The sequence below is a fragment of the Idiotropiscis lumnitzeri genome, chromosome 9 (genome assembly GCF_059441095.1).
Source record: "Idiotropiscis lumnitzeri isolate Australia: NSW breed Sydney's pygmy pipehorse chromosome 9, RoL_Ilum_1.0, whole genome shotgun sequence".
Classification (NCBI taxonomy): Eukaryota; Metazoa; Chordata; class Actinopteri; order Syngnathiformes; family Syngnathidae; genus Idiotropiscis; species Idiotropiscis lumnitzeri.
The window spans coordinates 3,536,068-3,559,991 of NC_142399.1; the positions used below are offsets into that span (position 1 = coordinate 3,536,068).

At 43.6% G+C, this 23,924-nt stretch overlaps 2 protein-coding genes across 2 annotated transcripts; both read left to right on the top strand.

Moving 5' to 3' along the window:
* Nucleotides 1-1,305: 1,305 nt before the first annotated feature.
* c9h10orf71 (chromosome 9 C10orf71 homolog) lies at nt 1,306-13,509 on the top strand. Its single transcript, XM_088304228.1, has 2 exons — nt 1,306-1,332; nt 2,637-13,509. Exon 2 carries the CDS (start codon nt 2,802-2,804, stop codon nt 12,846-12,848), a length of 10,047 nt encoding a protein of 3,348 aa, XP_088160354.1. The 5' UTR covers nt 1,306-1,332; nt 2,637-2,801; the 3' UTR covers nt 12,849-13,509.
* Nucleotides 13,510-15,206: 1,697 nt separating this feature from the next.
* vstm4a (V-set and transmembrane domain containing 4a) lies at nt 15,207-23,420 on the top strand. The gene is made up of 8 exons (XM_088304231.1): nt 15,207-15,375; nt 17,404-17,856; nt 20,673-20,726; nt 20,836-20,943; nt 21,488-21,521; nt 21,601-21,737; nt 22,195-22,259; nt 22,806-23,420. Exons 1-8 carry the CDS (start codon nt 15,327-15,329, stop codon nt 22,956-22,958), a joined length of 1,053 nt encoding a protein of 350 aa, XP_088160357.1. The 5' UTR covers nt 15,207-15,326; the 3' UTR covers nt 22,959-23,420.
* Nucleotides 23,421-23,924: the final 504 nt, after the last annotated feature.

The window sequence follows — 23,924 nt, forward strand, 5'->3', positions numbered from 1 at the left end:
GCCAAGAATCCCAGGAAACAATCTGCTGCTGCAATCTCCTATTATAGCAGCAGGTTGTGGGTGGGCACAGGCCCCGCCCACCTTCCTCCCTCATGGCCTTTTGAGCTCCAGGGGGGGTGAGAGAAGCTGTAGTCGGGAAGATTAGCACATGATGAGGTCTACTGGAAAATGAAAGGCAGAGGAAAATGTAGGCTCGGTTGAGTTGTACCGATGAGCAGTTGGCCACTTGTTGACACTCTCGGGAAGTCTGAGGCCATTAAGGACACCAAACCAGAAGCCAAAAATAACTTCGGGAAATGTGATTTCTTTTTATAATAATCATATCTTCTCATGAATGCATCCACGGTGAATATTTCTCCGTCGGCCCAAAGCTCATTCCTGAGTGAGCCGTCTCATTTAAAAATAGTTGCCAGGCTGTTTGTTGCATCCATGTGATACTCGACACCACAGGATCTCGTAGAACTGCACACCAGCGCTGAGCCCCCCATTTTGACCCCCCCCCCCCCCTGCCCCATGATGGAAACTCTCTCCGGGACAGCTCCTCTATTTCTGTTTGCGCCGCGGCCCGAGACCCGCTTCCTCGCTTGGGTCTCCGAGAGGACTTCATAGAGGACTTGGCTTAGAGGGTGAAGACCGTGTGGCCAGAGAGGGGATAAGGCAGGACCCCCTCCAAGGCCTTTTTTTTGGGGAGGTCAGGGGGGTGAGTTTTAATCATCGGAAAGCCCAAGAAATGGAATATCGACTTGGAAGGTACGACCTCGCTTGACATTATACTTTCAAGGTACCGAAAGTCAAGTTTATTTATATAACCTTATATAAATTAGCGTATAATTAAGTAGAAATACAATTAAGAGCTCCAAAAAATATCCTTAATCTTACATAATCTAAATTTTCATATTTCAATGCAAGCACAGTAAACAAAGTGCCGATAATGGGACATGATTTAGAAATAGTGAAAATAATAATAAATCACAGACAGAAACAACACATTGTTTTTAGTTCATGTCCATGTTTAAACTTTCCACGGTGGCGTTAGATATTCAAGTCACAGGCCGCTCACTGCACAAAAATAAACCGGTCACATAATGAACACGAATCTAACGCGAGACTTGATTTTAATTCCAAAAATGATTTTCATTTTCAATAAAGTCGATTACACTTTTTTTTTTCCCTTTTTTGTGGTGCATGAACAAATAGTGTGTGCCAATTGAACGTTTGCACGTGAAATGATGTAAATAACGCACATTTGAAAGTCTTCTGTGATGTAGGTGCACCATGGCAGCGGCGCTGTAGAGCTTAGATGTGCTTTAAATACTTCTGGATGGCTTCTAGGTAAGAAGATATTCAAATTCATTCCCCACAGTTTGCCAGCTAAAATAAAACCCGACAGCACGGATGTGATGCTTTTGCAACTTTTTGTGTGAAATTTCAAAAAGAAAAAAAATCTCACCATTTGTCATTCTCTAAGAAAATGATGTCGGCGATGGCGATGTTTGAATGTTATTTTAAAATGTAAAATGTCTTTTGATCCAAATAGACAGCAGGTTGAGAGGTGATTAAACACGATTCAACACGACCACTTTACGGCGAAGAAACAAGAGAGGCACGTTACGTCATTTTTCCAATAATAAATCAATAATAGATTTCAGTGAGAAGTCGCTGATGGTGTCGTGGTGCACTCGCCTGACTTGAGTGTGAGTCGTGCGGGATCGGTTCCCGCTCAGTGACTTTGACTGCGACTGGCTGGCGACCAGTTCAGGGTGTAGTCCGGCTGGGATAGGCTCCAGCACCCTCCCGCGAGCGACCCTGTACAGGATAAGCGCATGGTATTCGAGTTTTTAGCATGTCGTCCTCATAGTTCTGAAGTTGCTGTTGCCAAGTACTCTGGCTTCCTCCGACATGCCAAAAACATGAATGTTACATTTATTAAAAATTCTAAATAATCCATAAATGACCAAAAAATACCAATGCAATCATTTTTTTTCAATCAAAAATATACATTCCATAAAGCTTGTGTGTGTGTCTAAATGGTAAATTGACAGCACTGGTTAGGGTCATGTAAGGGCAGAATGCTGGAGCAGACAATTTGATTTCCCCAAACAACTCACGTGTGCGTGTCTTTTGAGCGCATAGCAACGGTGCAAATTTTCACAAACACACTCGGCAAGGTCAGGCTCATTGAGAGCAGGGATTTACAAGACTGTTTGGGGAATCACATACCGTAGAGTAAAGGATTCGTAACGGGAGGATTTTTGGACTTTGTGCTTGGTTGAAAGTGATTTTAGTTTGTGATTTTTGACTTGATCCGCGTGTCTCATCGGTTCTGACTCGCCGTGTGTATCTCAATATTTTATTTTGAGCATCATTATTAATTTCACTATAATTGTGGCTTGTCCTGAAAACGGTCCATTTTTGTATTGACTTTGCCTGTCATTCTAATTTTGATGGCACGTTTTTCTGTCACAGTTCTCTAATAAATTCATATTGTTGAAATCCGAGACCTCTCGAATAAAACTAACAGAAATAACTTCTAAGTTCAAAAACAAGGCTGCGTGATATCAAATGGCACAATCCCCTTAATTAAATCACAATCTAAGGATGATAAAATGGTAATGCCACCTTCTTGTGTTTTGTAGGGAATTGTCAAGATTTGTTCAGATGAAGGACGACTGAGATGCAAGGCGACTTAACAGCTGGGACCCGGAACTCGGGGTTTTTAAGATCTACAAGGAACTATTGTATGAGATGCTGAGGTGACAGTTTGAGTGAATGACTCAGCTCAGTGTTGGTGAACCGGCATCATGACATCAGTGGAGAAACGCCGCTCGAGCCGGAAGAATGGTGGACACCGGAAGCACAGCGACGGAGGTTTTAGCGACACCTCAAGCGGCGGATCCTTTCTGGACGAGACCGACCGTGAAGTACGTAGTCTCACAGCCAAAGCCTTCAGGAGTCTCTGCATCGGAGAGGAGGCCATTTATAATGACTCGGACCTGGGTCCATCCTCACCTTGCGTCCAGAGGGAGAGACAGCAGGCCTTCAGTCAGAGTGGGCTGGAGAATGAGGATGGTGAGAGGGAGGAGCTTAAAAGAAGAGCTCATGAGAGCTTCAGTCTGATGGTGCAGCAGTACGAACAGGATTTGATCCATGACGGAATGTATGGGGCAGAGATGAACAGAAATCCACAGTGGGATCTTTTTGGGGAAAGGACACAAGCGAGTGTTTCTGCCACATTCCAACACTCCTTAATGGAAATGACCCAGGAGGATAGATCTCGTGAAGAAGATCCGATGAGCTATTTTAGCAACGGAGCCACAGATTTAAGTTTGCAACATCGAAGAAGCCGTTCCAGAGTTTCTTCACTGATCAGAGCGTTTAACTCTGAGGATGGAGCCGTTATGGAGGATCAACTCAGAGAGTGGAATGATGAGGCACGCTGGAATAGACCAGATTTGATGAACATGGCTTCACCATATCAGCAAAATGTTACCAATGGTCATTTCCCCATGGTTGGCCATTTGTCATCCCAGGACACCAACTTTTACTCCGGTGAAGCAGCTGCAGCATCTCACATGAACGCTGCCTCCTCTTTTATGGGAATGTCCCACTATAACCATAATCTGATGACACAAGTGGACTGTAACACCAACTTCTTTATACACAGCGAATTCAGTCCCTTCAGAGTTTGGCGAGACCATAACAGATTCCAACAAGGAGAAGTCTCAAGGTATATGCAGTGTTCAGAGTTCCCTAGGTGGGACCAAACACCCACGTTCAAGGAACTTACCCTGGAACCCCAAATGAATGCTTCCTCTTTGTTTCAAGAGAGGAGTGGAAGGCACCGCATGACTACGATGCCCCCTGTGGTTCCCAACCATCCACTACAATCCATTTCAACATCAACAAGGTTGCAGAAAGCATCTGCCTTGCAGAAGCGTTGTGAGTCCGAGCAGGCGGTCCATTATCCCCACAGGATTAGGACACAGAGTCTTGGAACAAACAAATTTCCATCCCAACGGCCGTCAACGGCGTCGCCCAGTGTAGAGATGTCTCATCTCAGCTCTGTTGAGGACCTCCACCAACAGATTAGAATAATGACGGAGCAAAACGACAATGCAGGGATGACGGTTAATAGACATGGAGGTCTTTGTAGTCACGACACTCCAGTCAAAACGGAGCAAAACGCCTACAACACCAAAACTCTCTCCAATGCTGGCCAGCTGCTTTCACCACCGGTTCCTATGTACCAAGCAAAGCCTCCAGAAAGTAGACAGGAAGTAGGTTCTCAGCAAGTTGTGGAACACCTTCCAGTGTGTGCCGAAAGCAGGGGGGCTACCCCGGATGCAAGGATGTCAAACTATAAATCCAGAGCCAGCAGTCTGCTCTTCAATCTCAAAGACAACAGAAAGAGAGTGAAAAGTACATATAGTCCTGCCAAATTTAAAGGCTGCGAGACAACAGAAAAAAGCAGAGAACCTCCTCTCTGGGAATCCAAAGACATTGTGATTGATATACCCGAGTATCTACCAGCAGACATTCTGGTATCCGGCTGGACTGATGAAGCCTCACATCAATATGTTAAACCCTATCACAGCCCCAGACTTTTTTCTCCTGGAACAAATTCTCAGCCCAATGCAGGGCAAGTATCACACTACAAGAGACAAGACGAGGCCGTCCATCAGTCTGGGTACATACCTGAAAATTACACCAGCAATCATTTGACGACTGGTCAGAATTTCAGTGAAGAGCTGCCATTATTTTCTCCGTTTAAGCAGGATGCGGCTGACATTGATATGGGAGGGGAAGTATATAGACAGAAATCATCTTTTAACACCACAGATGTGAATTGGCAAATGGGTGATAACAGTCAAATACCATTTGCCCATTCGAACGAACCCAATGCAAGCCGTTCCACTGAGGTGGTTCAAGTAAATGAGAACAAGCACAATTATAGCAACGCTTCAAAGGAAAGGTGTAGAGATCCAAATACCCCAAATACAAAACAATTGGCTCCAAAATCAGTTGAAGCGCCATGGAAACAAGACAAACACGCACACGTTCAGGATAACCTACACGCGATTACCGAAAAGCAGATCAGTTCACCGAGAGATGACCAAAGAAGAGAGTGCCAGCAGGACACAATAAAAGAAACCAAGAGCACACCACCGAGTAATATGCCTGTGGAGCAACACAACACATCAAATAGCCAAAACAGTTCATTATCAGGCCATGAGAGGACAGAGAGAGTCCATCAAGTGAAGGACGGACAATTGGTTGAGGTCAAGGCTGTACAAAACACGTCAAAACAGGTACAATTAGAGAAGAGGAAAACAGAGCAGTCTAACGGACATCCGAAAGACGCTTTGTGGCAGACTGGTTCAGTTGAAGCAGAACCAGCACGACCAGAAAAGATCGATGAAATAAAAGCAGACAAGGTCAAATCCGAACAAGATGAAGCAAAACAGCAAATAAATGAGCAGATGAAAGGCATCCAAAAAGACCAAACCGATGAAAAACCAACAAGAGCGCCATCAGAAGTCAGAGATGGTCAAGAAGAAACCAATGATGGAAAAGTACAAGCTGAACAGATGAGAGGTGTGCCGAGTGAACGAGTCCAAGCAGAGCAAGCTGACTTGGAGGAACTTAAAGGCAAAGATAGACCATTAGAGTCAGTTAAAAGTCAACCATCTCAAAAAGAAAACATCGTACTGGATGAGGTTGAGGCTAAACCGAGTCGAAGTAATCAAGAAGGCGAACAGAAAATGTCAGAGGAAGTTAGAGCGAAATGTGTTATAAGAGACGAAACCGTAACAAAGCAAGTCAACAAGGAAAGAGCTCATCAACTAGATAAAACAGAGCACACTAGCACAAACATGGAAGTGCACAGTGGAAAGGACAAGCAAAATGAAAAGAAAGCTGAGAAAGAATCACAAGTCAACACTCAACCTAAAGAAGAGAAACATCACATCGAAGCGTCAAATTCTGTTGCCAGAAAAGCAGAACTGGCTAAGATGGAGCTAACCAACATGGAGCTAGCTAAAGTAGCGCTGGTAAAACACCAACACATAAAGCAAAGATCGTCAAAGCCAACAGTAAATCTAACAATGCAGCATCACGTCAAGCGAGAGCCCAACAAAGTTGACCGCGTAAAAATAGAGTTAGCCAAAGCTAAAGCAGAGCTAGCAAAGATAAAGGATAAAATGAACGGAGAGCAAAAGGAGAAAGCCAGATGTACAACTATCACAAAGGAAGAAGTTGTCTCAAACAAGGATGCTCCTGCAGTGGTGACTGACTTACAACAGACAGCACAAGCACAACAAAATAAGGACAATTTAGCCGCTAAAATAGCATATAATTCAAATGAAAAAGATGTTGTTGATCAAAGTCTGAAAGATAAATATGTCTTTACGGATTCACTTTCACACAAAATCACATCTGGGGCAAGTACTTCTTCAAACGATAGCAATGTAACTCCATCAGCTATGTCCCTTGATATTACACAGGTCAAAACCAACAAATCAAATGTTGACAATCCCGTAGTCAGCGGTGAATTGTATAACGACAAAGTCAACTCGAATAAGGGAAATGAGAATCTTTACATCTACAGCGAGTCATCCAAAGAATTCAAATTATCTCAGGAAGACTATTTACTTCCTGATGTCGACAAAAGAGCAACTGGTCACACAGTTTCTGATATTGGAAAGGAAGACAAAGTTAAAAGATTGGAAACATCTGCTGTTTCACAACAGACACATTCAGAGTTGGTTGGAAATCCAGAAAGAAAACAGAAATCTGAGCGCCTGAAAGCAATGCCTCATAAAGACAAAACTCAGACAAAACAGGAGATTCTTACTTCCAAAATAAAAGCTCATGCTGAGAAAGAGATTTCAGCACTGATGGAAGGTTTCGCTTTACGGGAGGTCGTCACAACTAAAACCGCCACCAAACCGCTACCAGCCAGTCAGAATCTTCATTTAAAGCAGAAACCTCCATCACACGAGGTGCTCACAAGCCATGGAATCTCAATATCTGCCACTAAGAATCACACGGGATCTTTTGGAATGGAGGACAAGGCACTTCTCAGTTCTGATGGAATAAGTCATCAGACCGTCCATCAACTGCAAAAGCAACTTCCCACAGAACCAACAAAGAGCAACGACCCCACTCCAGAAGTTGCAAACACAGAAATGAAAATGACACTAGGTTATTCTGCGAGCACTGAGCAGCAAACAGATCATCATGAAATCTGGTCACCAGTACAAACTGAGGATCAAGAATCAAAGTACAGCAAAGAAAAACCAGTCCAGAAGCCTGATGAAGATTCTGAAAAACTAGAGTTGGAATCAGTTATGCACAAACCCGATCCACCCGTCGACAAAATGAAGTCCCAGCAAGCTGCAAGCAAACATGGAGTTGACTTAGCTTCTGGACCGACTAAGAACTCTGCGGCAGATGACAGTTTGCAGATTATGGGAATAATTGTGACTGAAAAAATGACTAACGATCACAAATTGTTGAACGCTGACGAGAGCAAAGAAACGAGTGCTGAGCCTGCCACATCCTTCTTCAATGCAATTGCAGAAATGAGTAACAAGAGTGAATGTTTGATACATATTAACAAAACACATGGACAGGAAACTCATCCTACAGAAAAGGAAATGCTAAACGAAGATCTGAATATTCATCATGTAGAAAATGTGACTGGGAAAATGACCTCTCTGTTGCAGCAGTGCTCTACTATCAACGTAGGACCCCAAAGCGAAATACAAGTCAAAGGACCCATGCCTGGAAAAGATGTGACCCCCACACTCACTTTAAGTTCTATAAATAACGCATCAGCCGAAACTCAACTCCTTCACGATAAACAGGACGTAACGGCATCAGAAGGGGCAGGATGCACACTTGAAACCTTCGACCCGGCAAAGAAGTGCCACAAAGAGGAAATTGAAACGAAAGAAACGAGTCCACAATTAAAGCAAGTCCCAGCCAAAGGAACGAACTCAGGACTCAACTACATCCAGGATTCCGATAAAGCTGTTGACGAAACTCAATCTGTCACACCATCCCTGGAAGAGGATGTGGCATCCAACATAAATCCATCTAAAATCTCTGACATAGATGCTAAGCGTGAGCCCCTACAGGAAGAAAATGAGAGGACCACCCACCAATTACTGAAGACTGAAAGAAAGAATGGGTTTTCAAAATGCAAGGAGTCAAACATGGGTGTAATGAATCAGCTCGAAGATGTTCAGATCGACAACGTTGTCATCAGCGTTGTCCCAGCGGCAATAGAGACTGACAATGTGGAGAAAGATCAGAGCGCAACATGCTCTGATGTGGCTGCAGTTGAGGAACATCCACAGCAAGCGTCATCGAGTGCGGGTGAAAACATATGCGCATCAATCAAAAATCATGAAAATAAAAATCTGACTTCAAAAGGCTGCGAGGAGCCGAAGAAAGAGACGTTAGAAGACAAACTGAGTGTGCAAGATGTTTTAGCCAGTGTAAGAAAATTGGCTGACTCAATGAAAACTACAGATCAACAAAGTAGAATAAATATAAATCCAACAAGAGTAGACAACGGCGGCATCATAACGCAGATTCCGATGTCAAATATACAAGACAGTGAAGCAGACTACTTCCAAGTTCAAGGGATCGCTGGAGTCCCATTTGGAAATAACACAGACGTCTCAGAAGTTTCAAAGGGAGTGGCACATTCCGAGCAACAATCGGATCAGAATACGTCAACATCTTCCACGAAATGTGTTCAAAACGAGAGTGTGCGAAAAAGGAGTGCAAACGATAACAACGCTTTGAAACAAAGTGATCCACCCTCCGAATTACAGAACTGTGAAAAGATGGCGGCTGCCCAAACGGCGGATGTGAGAAAACAGCAGTCAGATTTTAGATCAAGTTTATCAGCAAGGGAAAGAAATAACTTGAGAAATTCACAGCTAACAAGGATGGAGCCAGAAGTGAAATCAAAGCCAAAGTTGAGAGTGTCTACAATTCCGGAGATATCAGCCCTTGCAGACTACGCCAGATTAAAAGTCATCGTTTCAGAAGACAGTGAAAACACAATTCCGGAATTCCCTCCTCCCAAAAAAGAAGGATTCTTTCCACTGATACAGTCTCGTCATAGCAGACGCCCAGTATTATTTGCTGACCCACGAGAGCACGCTGTGAAAGGCAAAAGTGTGCCAAAAAAGACAGAGGTCATCACCAAAGTCAACAAAGAGCCCAAACCAGTCGCGTTTCCCATAACTGAGAAAGAACATCAGCGCACAGGGATGTTCAAGCTAGGAGAGAAGGAAAGACGAGAGAAAATCAATTCTGATGTCAAAGACCATGACGGTGTTTTGGAAAAGCAGCTACAAAAGCTCACACAGAAAAAAACAACATCTAAAGCTCAAGGTAAAAATGAAGTCAACAGAGAAGAGGTCCCAAAGATTGTCGGACAAACAGTAAATCAACAAAATAATAATTGGATGCAAGCAGCAATATCATCTTCCTCAATTAACAAATCAAAAGAAAGTCCTCAGTCACAACAACAACTACTTGATACGCCAAATCCAAATAAAAAAATGTTAGAATTTACCTCAATTAATAGTTTGGCGCTCTGGGATAAAGACTCTTCTAAACCCACAGTAGAGCCAAATTATCAAGATGGTAATTCAAAAATGACAAATGTTATAAATAAGGACACAACAGGAGAAAGAAAATCAGAAATCTCAAAAAATAAAAACCTTGAGCCTTACCAAGAACAGACAAAAGCCAAACGAGTGGCGAGTGCAAAACAACAGCAAGAAGAAGCATCCAAGCGAAGGGAAGATAAAATTGCAGAAGACATGAAAGCGAAGATAGAGGAGAGGAGAGCTTTCATATCAGAAGAGAGAAAACGGGCGCAAAGAGAAGCAGCACGGTGGGAAAAACTCAAAGAAACAGCTCAAAGGATGGAAGAGGAAAGAAAGGGAAAACAAATAGAGGGCAGGAGAACAAATCAAGGAAAGGATGAGAGAAGGATTGAAAGAGAAGGAGGAAACACACTAACAGCCCGAGAGGAAAATCGAGGAAGCATATCGCTTGGAGAGAGGAACGGACTTGAACAGAGACAGGGGGAGAGAACTGCTCAAGACGATGAGCAGATCCGAGCAGTGCTCATGGAGGAGCAACTTCTAGCCAAGAGGATTGAGGAGAGGAGACTTGCGGAGGCAACGAGGATAAAACAGATTCAAGAACGCAAGAGAGAGGAGCAGAGGGCAGAAAAGCAAAAAAGAGAACAGATGACGCGTGAGAACAAAGAGACGACTCGTGCGACCGAAAAGCCAAGCGCTAGTGGAACACTCAGAGAGGAGAAGGGGAATGCACCTGAAGAACTAATAAGAGACGATGACGTCGTGGCGAAGAGGGAAGAACATTCAACAGCTCCAAGAAAGAAAGTCTCGAACAATGAGGACCAGAAACGTGCCTCATTGTTGTTGGATGCTCTTCAGTACTACACCATCACCTCGACAGATAAGAAACCGAAAGAAAGACCAGTGCACTCCGCACTACCCCTCCAACGAAAGAAACATCCATCTACACCCGCAGAAGACGCTGGATCGCACAGAAGGTCACACAGACCACCTGCTCCACCATCTCCTGCTCCTTCTCTTCCACGCTCCACTACCTCCTCTCCTGCTCTTGGAGGCAAACCCTTGATGTTCAGAGTGAAGGATCACACCAAAGGTTCTTCTTTCACGAAATCAGTCAAACCACGCTTTCATAAGAACTTTGCAGAAGAGGCCAGAGTGGGTTCACCGATGGAGGGGAGGGCAGAGAGAAGAGACGATGAACAGGAGATAATGTGTCGGAACCACGGAACGGCCATAAACCCTGACGTTGTCACCGGATCGAACCGACTTACTCCTATTAATGAATCCGCCGTCTCTCAGCCTGCGTCATCACAAGAATACTCAGCTCCTCTCCCACATCACAGGCCCTTCTCCAGGAGAAGCATTGCTCTGGACGACGACGACTCTCAATCAGTCTTCAGTAACATGTCCGAAGATGTTCAGAGTTTTGCCGCCAATGCTGCCGACGAAGCCGATTTGAGAGGGTTGTATGAGTACGAGAGGCCGGTATCAGCCAGCAGCTTTAGCAGTGATATGTCCCGTTATGGAAAACCTCCAGCTGTTCCCCCAAAGAGTGACAAAGCCTTGCGCAGGGCACAGAGACTCACAACTCGGAAGATAAGGAAAGAGGAGACACAAAGCACAGAAACCAACCCTGCGGAGAAACCACAACAAGAAGCCTCCAGTAGGCCCGCTTCTGCCTCCACTGAGGTACGGTCCTCAAACCGCCTTGTCGTGGCTTCTCCGCATTTTGCCCCTCCCGTCTCCCTCACCCACGCACCGACATTTGGATCTAGCTTACCCGCAACACACACAGAAAACCCACACTCACGCCTCACGTCCCATGCCTCCCCTCATGCAATGGCACCTGTCTCCCTCGCTGCACCGCAATACACTTCATCCATGTCGCACCTAATTGCTTCTCCTTCCCCTGCACCTGCACCTGTATTCCACCCAGTCACCACTGCTGATGCCGCCACCCCCGTTTCTTCACCTGTCACTGTACCCGCATCACATTCAATTTCCACCCCTCATTCCATCGCACCCGGACTGCATTCAGTTACCTTTCCTCATGCCACCACCACCCCCGTGTCCCTACATGCTGCCTCCCCTCATGTAACCTCGCCCACCTCACATCATTTGGCCTCACCTCATTCCACTGCACCCTTAATGCACCTAGCGGTATCCCCTCACATCCCCGCCCCGTCATCCCAGCAAGTCACCACTCCTCCTTCCGCAGCTCCTGTGACTCATTCAGCTGTCGCTCCTCACATCCTGGCACCCGTAACCCATCCACCTTCCGCTCTCCATGTCACTGCTTCTGTACCCAATCCAGTAGCCTTCCCTTACATGCCTGCCCTTGTCTCCCATCCAGTTGCCACCGCTCACGTCACTGCACCCATCACGTTCCCAGTGTCTTCCCCTCACGCTTCTGCCCAGATGACCCACCCTCCTGCTCCAAAGATGGTTCAACATGTTCCTTCTTCTCCCACTGTCCATTATGCTCCCCACCCAGCTGCAGTGACACAGTACCATGTAGAATCAAGCTATCCCCAGTCCTATCCACTGACCCAGCGCAAAGTGTTGCAAGACCCTGGCTCTGGACAATATTTTCTTGTCGATGCACCTATCGAGGTGAAAATAAAGACTTTCTATGATCCAGAGACAGGGAAGTATGTTCAGCTCAATGTCCGTGAGTCTGGCCAGAACATTTTCCAACCTCATCTCCAGCCCGTGTTGACGCAGCCACTCTTCCCTCAGATGAATTTACAACCCCAACTGCAGCTCAAGCAGCAACCCGAGCTTCTCTCTCATAGTTCGCCAGCTGATAAGCCATTCACGCTTTACAAAGGCTACCAAGCTTATCCACAAGTTTACAAATCCCAAGGGATCTCCTCCATGCCTTCCCAAGGGCCATACTCAGGAGTTGCAGTCCAGGAGGAACCATATTTCACAAATAACCGCGACACCAATCAATCCAATGAAATAGGGCAGAAATCGGAAGGTCAATGCTACAGCCCCGAGCAAACGCCTTACATGGATACGGTCAATGACACAAATAAAACACGAAACACGGTTTACAGCACGGACGAATCCTTTTCAGAGTGTAACACAAACAAACAGCTGGCAGGAAGCCTTTGTGAAAATGATAACGCAGCCCACTCAAGGTGTGGGCCGTGTGATATAATATCTATGAGTGAACTGGATGACTTTATGGAGATGACTGACTGGTGAGGTGGAGGTGGAGGTGGGAGTGAAAAGAATTAGTCGCTTTGGTATTGTGGTGAACGTCAGGGTAAACAATGCAAAACAAAACAATGTATGTTATTTATAAAGTGATTTTTTTTTTCACGTGAAAAGCCGCCGAATATGTTCAGTTTGTCCATGTGAGATATTGTTACATCACTCATGCTTAGCTTGTGCTACAGTTCACCATTCCATTGCCCTTCATGAATGTCAGATACGGAAGTATCTCTCTTATGTAAACGCTGTCCGAGCACAACTTTTTGGTTTTGTGATGCATGTCTTGTGATGCCAGTGCAGGTTCTGCTGATCGAAAGCACAGTTTAATGAAGCACTATTATGAAGCTGTTGGAAAGTGTCCTCACAAGTCCGCATTTAATGTTGGAAGTTGTTTTGCTGTGAAACAAAAGCAGTGTGACATGCACTAAAAAAAATAAAAAATACAAAAAGACTCAACAGAATAAGTGCTCAGTCAAATGTCTACCTTACAGAAAGCACCTGACTGTCGCGGATTTCATTTTGTGACTTGAAAACGCAATAAATGCAAAAAAGAAGAAATTACCCATTTTGACTCTTGAAATGTTCCCTGGGTCTGAATGACTGAAATTAAACATCTTTTCTGCTGATTGCGTGCAACAATTACGAAGGGCTGTTTAGAGTGCACTGATAGGTCCTAAGAGAGTTAATAAACAAAAAAAAGATTTTGCAGCGTACTTGTGTTGTCATTTTATTACTGCATGGACCTGAAGCAAATGTTGGAATCCTTGCGCACGATGCCAGTCGGATCTGATGACAGCAAAAAAAGATTTTCTTTGATTTCCCTAGATTGACAAATTAAGATGCAAATGAACATTGAGAGTGACCCCAAATGGGCTCCACATTTCTTAAACTGTAGTTAATTGTTTTTAAAATTTGAAATGTCTCAAATTGCGCGTGAATAAGACACTGTGGTTGAAGCCAAATGCCAAAGAAAGTATTAAATTGAGGATTACGACAATTGCTAACACGTCAAAGCAATCCGCAGATTGAGTGGAACTTCTACGGTCAAACACAATGCTTGAAGGGTTTGATGCTGCGATCATATCGATGATTATGAAGGGAATCCTTAACTCATTTACTGCCATTGACGGCTAAAGACGTCAAAAATCAATTTGATTTTTTTTACTTGGCTGACCAGCCGTAAAAAAAAAAAAATCTTTGACGTCTTTAGCTGGCAATGGCAGTAAATGAGTTGATACCACCACCATCATGTCACATTTATAGAAACAAATCAATAATATACATAAAACCCAATGTAAATGTGGTAAAACCAAGATACGCAGCGATTCAAAATCAACATTTTAACTAATAATGTGACAAAAACATTAAATAATTTAAATAAAAGACTAAATACTCACCACAGTTAGCGCGTTCTCACCAACCAATCAGAGGACAGAAATATAGTGACATCACAGAGGGCCACCACTGCGGCCCTCAGAGGAAGAATTTGAACTCTGATTGGTTAAAGAAACACTCCCAATATAGCTGAAGTAACATCAGCCAGCACCACAAGTGATTCTGAAAACAACGGGCCGATTAAATTGACGTAGAGGCCATAAAATATATTTTTAAGGAACACATACTAGAATTTAGGTACTGAATGTAGGTCAATGCTCATGATCGAGTACTCAACCTGCTGGACCACCATGTGAGGGGAGTTGCAAAGTTCTACGTCATGCACGAATTAGCAACTTTTCAAAACCAAAACAGTGACCACCCGCTCCTCCCCAACACAAAACGCATAGCACTAACATTGTGTAATTCCATTTCACAGCAGAAGCGCCAACCTCAGCAATTCCGTAGAATAATAAAACAGCAGGCCTCATTCCGATGAGAGCGCCTGTCAACCGCAGTCAGAGACGAGCACATGCCACTCTTTCCAGCAGTCAGACGCGGGAGAAGTCCCGCCGCGCTCAAATGCCTCATTACAACGCGCATGAAACAAAAAACAAAAAAACACAAGGGTCAACATATTTGACTGGCAGCATAACGAGACAAGTAATTGCGGATGATGGAAAAGCACATTCAGCACTTTATGCTATACGCTTCTAAAAATGACACGCGTCGCGAGAGACACGTGGCCTCGCACCAAACCACCAGAGTGGACCAGAACAACTGGGCTTGTGGGGTTTAAGGCCTTTGCCCAAGTCGCTTCACAGCAACTCAGGAAATGACATTTCCTACGTTTAGCAGGACAGAGACAGCGAGAGAGAGAGCGAGAGAGAGAGAGAGAGAGAGAGAGACTACTGGGAAAACGAGTGGGAGTTCCTAAGTGGGAACAGAGCAACTAGTGTTTCATATTACTGCGAAAAGAAGAAAAAGAGGGGAAGAGTTAATGTGGCCGAAGGCTGTGGTGGGTCGCGCCGTCGTGCTCCGCTTGTTTAAGCGCGCTGCAGTGTTGAGGGTTTATGGATTCACCGAGAGAGGACAATGTACATCTCTGTAGTGCTGCTGGTCCTGACTAAAGCTCTGCTGACAGGTAGGTTCATCTTGTTTGCTGCAATAAATCACCAGGGCGAGTTAGAGAGAGCATGCATGCAACGAGTGCATAAAACACTTTGAGAGAGGCGCGTGTCATGAAACCTAAAATTATAGGTTAAGTTATTAACTTTAGATAGAAGAAGAAAAAGAAAAACACTGCAGTGCACTTAAGTTGAAAGCAATCGTTGTCACACTTCGGACAAGTGACTTGCGAGAAAAACTTGAAAAAGTCGTTTAGAGTAGACAACTCTGCAAGCAATAGTATTGAGAATTAATTTTGCAAGGATCTACTTTGTTGTCACATTCAATTTAGGAGCATGAACAGACACTCAGGGAGATTCCCAAACGAACCAAAAACAACACTCAATGGCATCTGGTCAATTTTTTTCTTCTCTTTTTAAGACCAGTTTGCACTTACTATATTGTTTCCCACCAGCAGATTCCTTTTTTTTTTTTTTTTTGGATCACACATCTTGTGTCCAGACTCTATGTCTCGAGCAGCAGTGAGCTGCCCCAGCTGGCTGCAGAACAAAACATCACTACCTGCAGGGAAGCAAAACAGCAGCGCACAGGGGGAAGCGTTTAGCTTAGGCTGGGGCAGAATTTCTGCGTCTGATCATTCAAAAAACATGACAGCTTTAGATGGAGCGGTGTGAATCCACTGACGACGTGTGTGTGTAAACAAATTGTTAGCCATTACATCGAGCTAGCGGAAAGCAACCGCTACATAAGTGAAGAGAGAAGAAACACAAGTGAACTAGCAAATTTAAACGAGACAAGCACGAGAGGAAAAGACATCATGGAGAGGCAAGCGCGATATTTGCGTTGTTGTGACAATCGGCAGTTTTTGTGCTCTCAGACAAAAACAAGGTAATAAATGTTAATGAATTACGTTGATAGTGCATATAGGCAACATAAACCAGAAGTTTAACTAATTAAGACCGATCATCGTATGTAATGCTTGTAATTTGATGAGACCAAACCAACGAACAGTTCCACTGTGAGTCTGTGACGCCTTCAGTTTGCTGACGACTTCCTGGTTCACGACGTATGACGAGATTTGGATCTTCGTAAACCTTGAAATTAAACTTCAAGACACGAAAGGCTTCCGCGCATGCGCAATTTGGTGTCCTCAGTGAAGTTTGACGTTTGAAGAAATATGGAAGTCCAGTTTAAGTTTACTGTCAAACTAGCTTCATGCTAGCATACAATTAAGAACGCCGTTGACATGTTGACAGTTAGCATTGACAGTCGCAGTATTACAACCCTGTAAGTGATGGATATTTGAACAAAAATGGTGGAACAACACATGTAGACATCAGAATCAGAATGCCCTTTATTGCAATGTAATACTTAATATAGGCTTTTTTTTTTCGCCGATGAAAAGTGACAAATGCAACAGCATCTTATTGACATAATTAAAGTAGTAGAAGAAGATTCTTCATTAGTGTCGTCAATAATGCATGTATAATATGTCTGCCGGGCTTACCAGAAGGAGCAGCACAATGAGTTGGATGGCGGCATTTAATCATGTTGCACATTATTGTTATTCTATTGAATTGTATTTTAACTTGACGTTTTTATCAAGTAAAATATTAAATAATAAAATATCAAATAAAGTGCTATTTTTCCTTATTCAAAAATACACCCTAATCCTTTTTTTTTGGGGGGGGGGGGGGGGGAGTTATAATGGAGGAGGGAGGAGGCCAGACTCTGTTAAAACGATGTTTTGAGTTGTGAGCATGGTCGCTGGATTAATTAAATGCATATCTCGAGACACCATGTATAAATTCCTCTATTTCCACATATAATTAAAGTATTTTAAAAATTGTACTATATAGTTGGTTAATTAGTTGAGATACTGAAATATAATAAAAGATATTGACATTTGAGAATTAACTATTCTTTTATGATGAAAAACTATTTAACATCAGTTCAATTATAAATTAAATGTAGCCCTAGAGCATAAGTTTGCCCAAACTTTGTGTCAAACTCTTACAATACACTTTGTATGTTTTGCCAACAGAAGTATGTCATGCCCTGAACGTGACGGTGATCCCGGGCCCCGTTGTCATGGCAACCGAGCGGGACAACCTCACACTGTCCTGCCTGGTGTCTCAGAGAAAGAAGAACGGCAGCGCTCTCCTCCTCCGCTGGTTCTTCTCCCCTCTGGCTGCTCCCACCCCGGCGCCTCCTTTACCTCCACCGTCTCCATCCCCCGCTGCGCCTGACTCCTCCCAGCTCCTCATAGTCAAAATGGGCATAAAGAAAATCAAGCTGTACGGGAACTACACCCGCCGCTTCCCTCAGCCCAAGTTCCGTCTTTACGAGCAAATGGAGGGAGAGGTGTACCGCTTGAGGATTCTCAACGCAAGCGGGTCGGACCAGGGCTTCTACTCGTGTCGAGTACACGAGATAAGAAAGTACAGAAACATTTGGAGGGCATCATCCAATGGTAGCAGCACCACGCAGCTGACAGGTAACTAAAGATATTGCCTTCTACGTGAGTGAGCTTAGCCTGCGTCCTTCAAAGGTCAAATTTGAAGGCCACATGATGCAACTTAACGTCCAACTTCACGTGGACTTTGATTCTAGTCTTCAAGCATGTGCTTGAACTCTTTCCACCTGCACTGCCCGACGCAGTGGACGCACGTGTCCCTAGTGGAGCGCTAAAAACATACTTGGTATTTCTTTTTTGGCGCACTCTGAATAAGCTATAAGTTTCTGTTCAAAAGGGGAACGCAACAGAAGACTGTACCAAATCAGAAATGTGCATGTTGTTGCTGTTTTCTGAGATCCAAAATAACCTTGAGAGGCAGGATTTATGAGAATAGGTGTGTCTTCTCACAACGACATCTTGCCAAACCCAAGATGACTCGATTGTGGCTGACCCCCCCCCCCAAAAAAGAAAGAAATATAAATGGACCAATCAGCCTCTTGAGGTCAAGAAGAAAGCTGTATGCTTGTAAACTGTATTAGATTAACAGTTAAGTGTGTTGCCATAGCAACAGTGAGAGTAAAACCGGACAACAAAGAAAAATGGATAATAATAATTTGCTCATTCACTACCAGTCGAGTAAAAAAAAGAAAAAGGATCTTTGACGTCTTTAGCCGTCAATGGCAGTAAATGACGAAGTCGACTGTTCATCACAATAAAACTTTGACCATTTTCGACCGTTCGATTAAAAGCACAGGCAATTATCAGCATCTATTTCATCATCAGTTGATTCTGGAAACAAAAAAAAAAAAGCAAAGTCAAACACGCACATTGCCAAGGGTGACTAGAACGGCGAAAAAGGGGAATTTGACTGTCATTGCATGGAAAAACTTTTTGTCTGGGATATCAGGACATCCCCTCGTACCGCACACATGACATGCATGTTACGGAAAGAAGCAAATATTAGAAAAGCGAGACTGTAGCGTGATCATTTGTGTTGAACCATGCCACTCTTGCCGCGTGTGTGTGTCCATGTGTGTGTGTGTGTGTGCGTGTTTTTTGGGGATTGTTCCAGATTTTTTTCACAGCTGTAGTGCCACTGGAAATGATGGACCCCACAAGTGTACTAAATTAAAGTGGACCTCACAATTGTCAAAAACGAGTATGTGTGTGTGTGTGTGTGTGTGTGTGCATGTGTCACCCCATTTCTGTGGCATTTCCATATAAAAACAATGAGCTCACATGGCCCAACCACACGCAGCAACATCAGCCCGTGAATGAGAGTGAGCAGAGGTCGCTTGTTGCTGAGCTGGTCGTGTTCACCAGCTCTCAATTACACGACTTCAGCGTTTTTGAAAGCTCCTTTAGGGAAACGTTCCGTTTTGCACCCAAATCCACAACCACAACAAAGCTCGACTAAAATGACGATGGCACACTAAATTGGCGTGGTTTTGTGATGTCCATCGATATGATGCGAGCGCTCAAACGTCTCTTGCAGCTCTTGAATGCTTTTTGAGAACATTTGCACGGCAGAGGCATCTGCCAACGCCCTGTCCTACATTCAGGCCGGTGCCCCGTGCACTGACGAAGCCACACGACCGCAGGCATCTCTGACATGCACGCACCACAGAAGCAGAAAAACAAGGGCTGTCATTAAAAGGGCAAACAAATCAAAATGCAAACTCTGACTCCTAAGTTGGGGATCTCCTCCATCTGCTTGAAAAAGGCTGCAGATTGGAACACTTTTCCCTCCTTCAGCTTTGTGGTTTAAAAAAAAGCAAGAATATATTTTAGATGTTCAAACGGTTGCCAGTTACGATTTTCGGGTGTGTTGATTCCATGTTGAGTGAGGAACCAATCGCAAACCACGTTCATCACCTTCAGCGCAAGGCCAACAGGAAGGCCTTACTGTCATCAACTCGCGATCTGATTGGCTATCGCGACGGTCTATCAACTGCAAAAGCCTCACATTCACACAGAACAAACGCCCGCACGATTGTGTCTGAAAGCCTCGGACGAATAATGCGCGTTACTGGTATTGAGAAATCTGCCTGGCAACACGAGCTAGCTGAATTCTGATTGGATAAAAACACTCACCTAAAACTTCAACGCGAGGATATAATATGACATCAATGTGAAGAATATGATCATGATTTCTTCATTATGTTAGGCCAGCAGAGAAGGCCTTGAAGGCCTTGACCGCCCACCATTGCAATAACGGAATCCCAATGAGCACCAATCAAAACCACGCGTAAGGGACAGATGATGGTAATTGTGTCAACATTTCAAATCATGAATATTTGCCTTGAAAAAGGGAGGCACATTGGTGTATTCATCCCCGTTTTTTTTTTTTTAATACATGGGCTCTCCTGGTGTCGCCAATAAAATGGCCAGGAAGTGTCATTTGTCGACCCGTATATTTCTCTCTCCTGTGACATTTATTAGCGCCATATTCACATGTGACAAGTCAATCACAGTTGATATATCTTATGAGTTTATGCGGCGCATGCATTTAAAAGACATATTAAAAAGTCATTAAGGGGTGCTCAGGTTAAGTCATTTATGTACGTAGCCTGTATTCATTCTCCTCAACCTTTTGCTAAATACCCCTGGCCTGTTCACGCCACATCATTCATTGACACATATGCACTGCAACATCCTCATTCATTTATGGTGCGTGGGGGTGGGGGTGTGTGTGTGTGCGCCACTCACACTCCATTTCAGCCTTTTGTGATATTTCTGGAAACCACAAAAGCTGTCTGGCCTCTAGTGGGTCAGTTTCCTCAGAAAACAGCAATTTACAAAGATGCTTCGTCTGGACTGTTTCTTCTCCTTCATTTTTTTTTCTCCCTCTCCAGTGCATTTTACACTGGAGGCTCGTAGAGGTGAAAGAATTTGGCGTCTGTTATCAGGTATTCCCCCGGCCCGTAGCACTAATGTTGTTTTCCCCAACATTAATGGCTGTTTTTTTTTTGTTGTTTTTTTTTAATGTGATTGTTCCGAATGCGTTTGTCTTACTAGATGTGAACGTGTGTGCCGTGCTGATCTGCTCGCTGGGCTTAGTCTCCATCTTCCTCTTCACGCTCACGCTCACATTCCAGTACTTGTACAGAAGACACAGGCTTAAAGGTCACTTCATTTACAAAGTACCATCTAAAATTCACAATGATGGATTACCGTATTTCCGGACTATAAGGTGCAACCACACCCGCAGCAACTCTTTAAAAGAAAAAAAGGAAAAGATATATATATATATATATATATATATATATATATATATATATATATATGTATATATATATATAATCCGCACCAGGCAATAAGCCGCAGTTTTCTATTTTGAAAAAAAAAATGTACTGTGAATACACACAAAGGTACATAAACAGATTGTTAAAACAGTGCCTTTTAACACAGCAACAACTTTGCTAATTAAAAAAGAATAGACCCAAGAGAAAAAAAAATAAATCGAGATTTATTCAGGGTATTTTCTGATCTATACAGCGCCCCCAGTGGTGAAAGAAAAATCCACAGAAAAGCTGCACCGTTGTATTAGCTGCATGGTTTAAAATCGAGGAATAAAATAGCGGCTTATAGTCCGGAAAATACGCTAATAAAACCTTGGATGTGGAACACAATTCATAAAACCAACATTTGTATTTTTGTTCCTCCACAGCAAGTTACCTTTTGGTGAAGTGTCCAGAGAGCAGGTACGACCAACGCCTCTTCGTTAACAAGAAACAAGACGTAACATGTTGTTCTGAGTTTGACCATCTCTGTTCCATCCAGCTCCGGAGAAACGGTAACCAGCTCCAGCAGTTCTTCTAGTTCCTCGCCGAGAGCACAGAATAAGAAAAGTGATTTAAAAGTGGCTTTAAAACCTCCAAAGGTGCCTCAGGAGCCACCACCGCACACACCACCGACAGGTAAAAACATCATGACAGCTTGAGTTATTTTAGCGGACGGTCTATCAAACATTGCAAGACGACGGGTCAACTCACAAGAAGTTTGAACTTTGTGTGCAAAGTCTCCATGATGTTTTCCAAATGAAAGAAATATCAGGGCGGGTACTCGAGGCTCCATGCTAAGAAACTGAATGAGAAGGGGTTAAAATAACAGCACGTGAAGGGATCATTATAGAGGCAGTATAATTCAATTTGCAGCAGCATGAAAACAACACGCAGACAATGGGAGACTCGTGAAAAACAGCGAGAACGGAACTTTACACTCTTATTTGGGGAAAGTCCCGCTGCGGGATTTCGAGTTAAAAGCATCATCAGTAGAACAAAACAAAAAAAAGCTGCAAAAAGCCTATCAAAAATAAATAAATAAATACAAATGTTTCCTATTATTTAACCTCTTTGTTTTGTTTTTTATTTCCAGTGCCTGTGGCTTCAAAAAGACCCCAGAAGCCCAAAAGGTCAAAGGTTCCAAAGAGGTCTGCCACAGTAAGTCTTCATCTCGGGCATCTCCTCCAGTGATGTCAGTAATAGCCCGAAATTAATTTCATCATTTTAAAAAGGCGCTTATAAAATTGCTGCTGCCGAAATACACGCAAGAGGGAATTTGTCTCACGACCGCGTGATTGTCTACAGGAGTTTATTGCTCTCTCTCCATTCGGTTATGAGCGTGATAATTATATTTATCGCTATTGCTTCTCAAACACAATTATTTATTTAGGGCGCTTCACTGGTTTTATTTCTACAATTTAACTATCAAGTAACTTCACACAGAAGAAAACTATGCCAATTTTCTTTTTCTTGTGATGAATGAGCATTCTGCAATGTAAGCTTCGCCAAAAATGCATTCCCTCTTTGACTATCCACTCATATATTTTTTTTAGGTAACGTAGATCTTGGTAATTCCCAACTCTTGCTAATACAAATGCTCATCAGGCAAGATTAGAATTGCAATCTGTATTTCCCCTCAACCCAGATCGATGCAGTCTTTTCTCATTTCGGACTAAATCCCCCCCCCCCCCGTCCCGTTGACAGCCTCAAGCACGTCAGGAGGACAGCCTGACATACGCGGAGCTGGAGTTGGTGCGACCAACCGTCGAGCCGCCGCCCTCAACCAGTCCCGAGCCCGACCCTTGCAGCCCAGACACGGTGTACGCTCAGATCCTCTTCCAGGAAAAGCAGCTGTGAACCCAGCAGGGCGATTTGCACCCATGGAATGTCACCGCGAAACCTCCCGGAGAGGACCACGCGATTGGGTTGCGGCGTGATGAGGAAGCGTATTTATGAACATGCAATCTGACTATTTGCATTTGTTTTCGCTCTATGCGTCTTTGCGTGTCTTGGAGCACCTGGTTCCAGTCCATCACAGACATTTTTGCGAAGGGCCTTATTTTATAGTTGCTTTGTCGGCATCTCTGGTCTGTGAGCCAGATGTTCATAAGAATGCTCTGTTATTGCTGAGTGGATGCTCAGGAGACAAATCGTTGTCAATGCTCCTTTTCCGCTGCAACATTGCAACCGTCAGCTTTTTTTCATTCATCTATCGTTTACTATGGAAAAAAAAAACCTTATTAAATAATAATTGCCAACGTAAAATATTATATGTCAATGTAAAATATTTGTTTCATATAAAAATTGTTTGAAACACGATCACCAACCATTTTCTATACATCCCGGCAGGGTCAGGGGCTATTTGCAATTTATTTGAGCAGACTTTGGGTGAGAGTTGGGCTAGGGCGCAAACTCATCTTCACACTTCTGGATGATGCAGCCCACATTGGAGCTGATGCGGACATTTATATGATATTCAAAGCCTAACCCACGCGGATGTTAGGCAAACATTTTAACGGCTCCTGACCATTCACATGATTGCTCCACCATCCATGTTTGAGATCCCTTTATTTTTACCAGGGGTTGAAAACGATTAGTTGACAAGTCAACTTTCCGACTCCACATCGACGATTGAAGCGTGAAGTTGACCGATCGTCTTTTTCTTTGGTATTGCAAACAAACAAGTCAGATTGACACTTTTTTTTTTTATATTAAATCATGTAAAGTTGTTTGGTTAGCCCTTACTACTTCAGTGTAAATATCCCTGAACAAGAAATAGTGTCAGAGCAGACGTGTTTGTAGAAAGAAGCCGGAGATAATGAT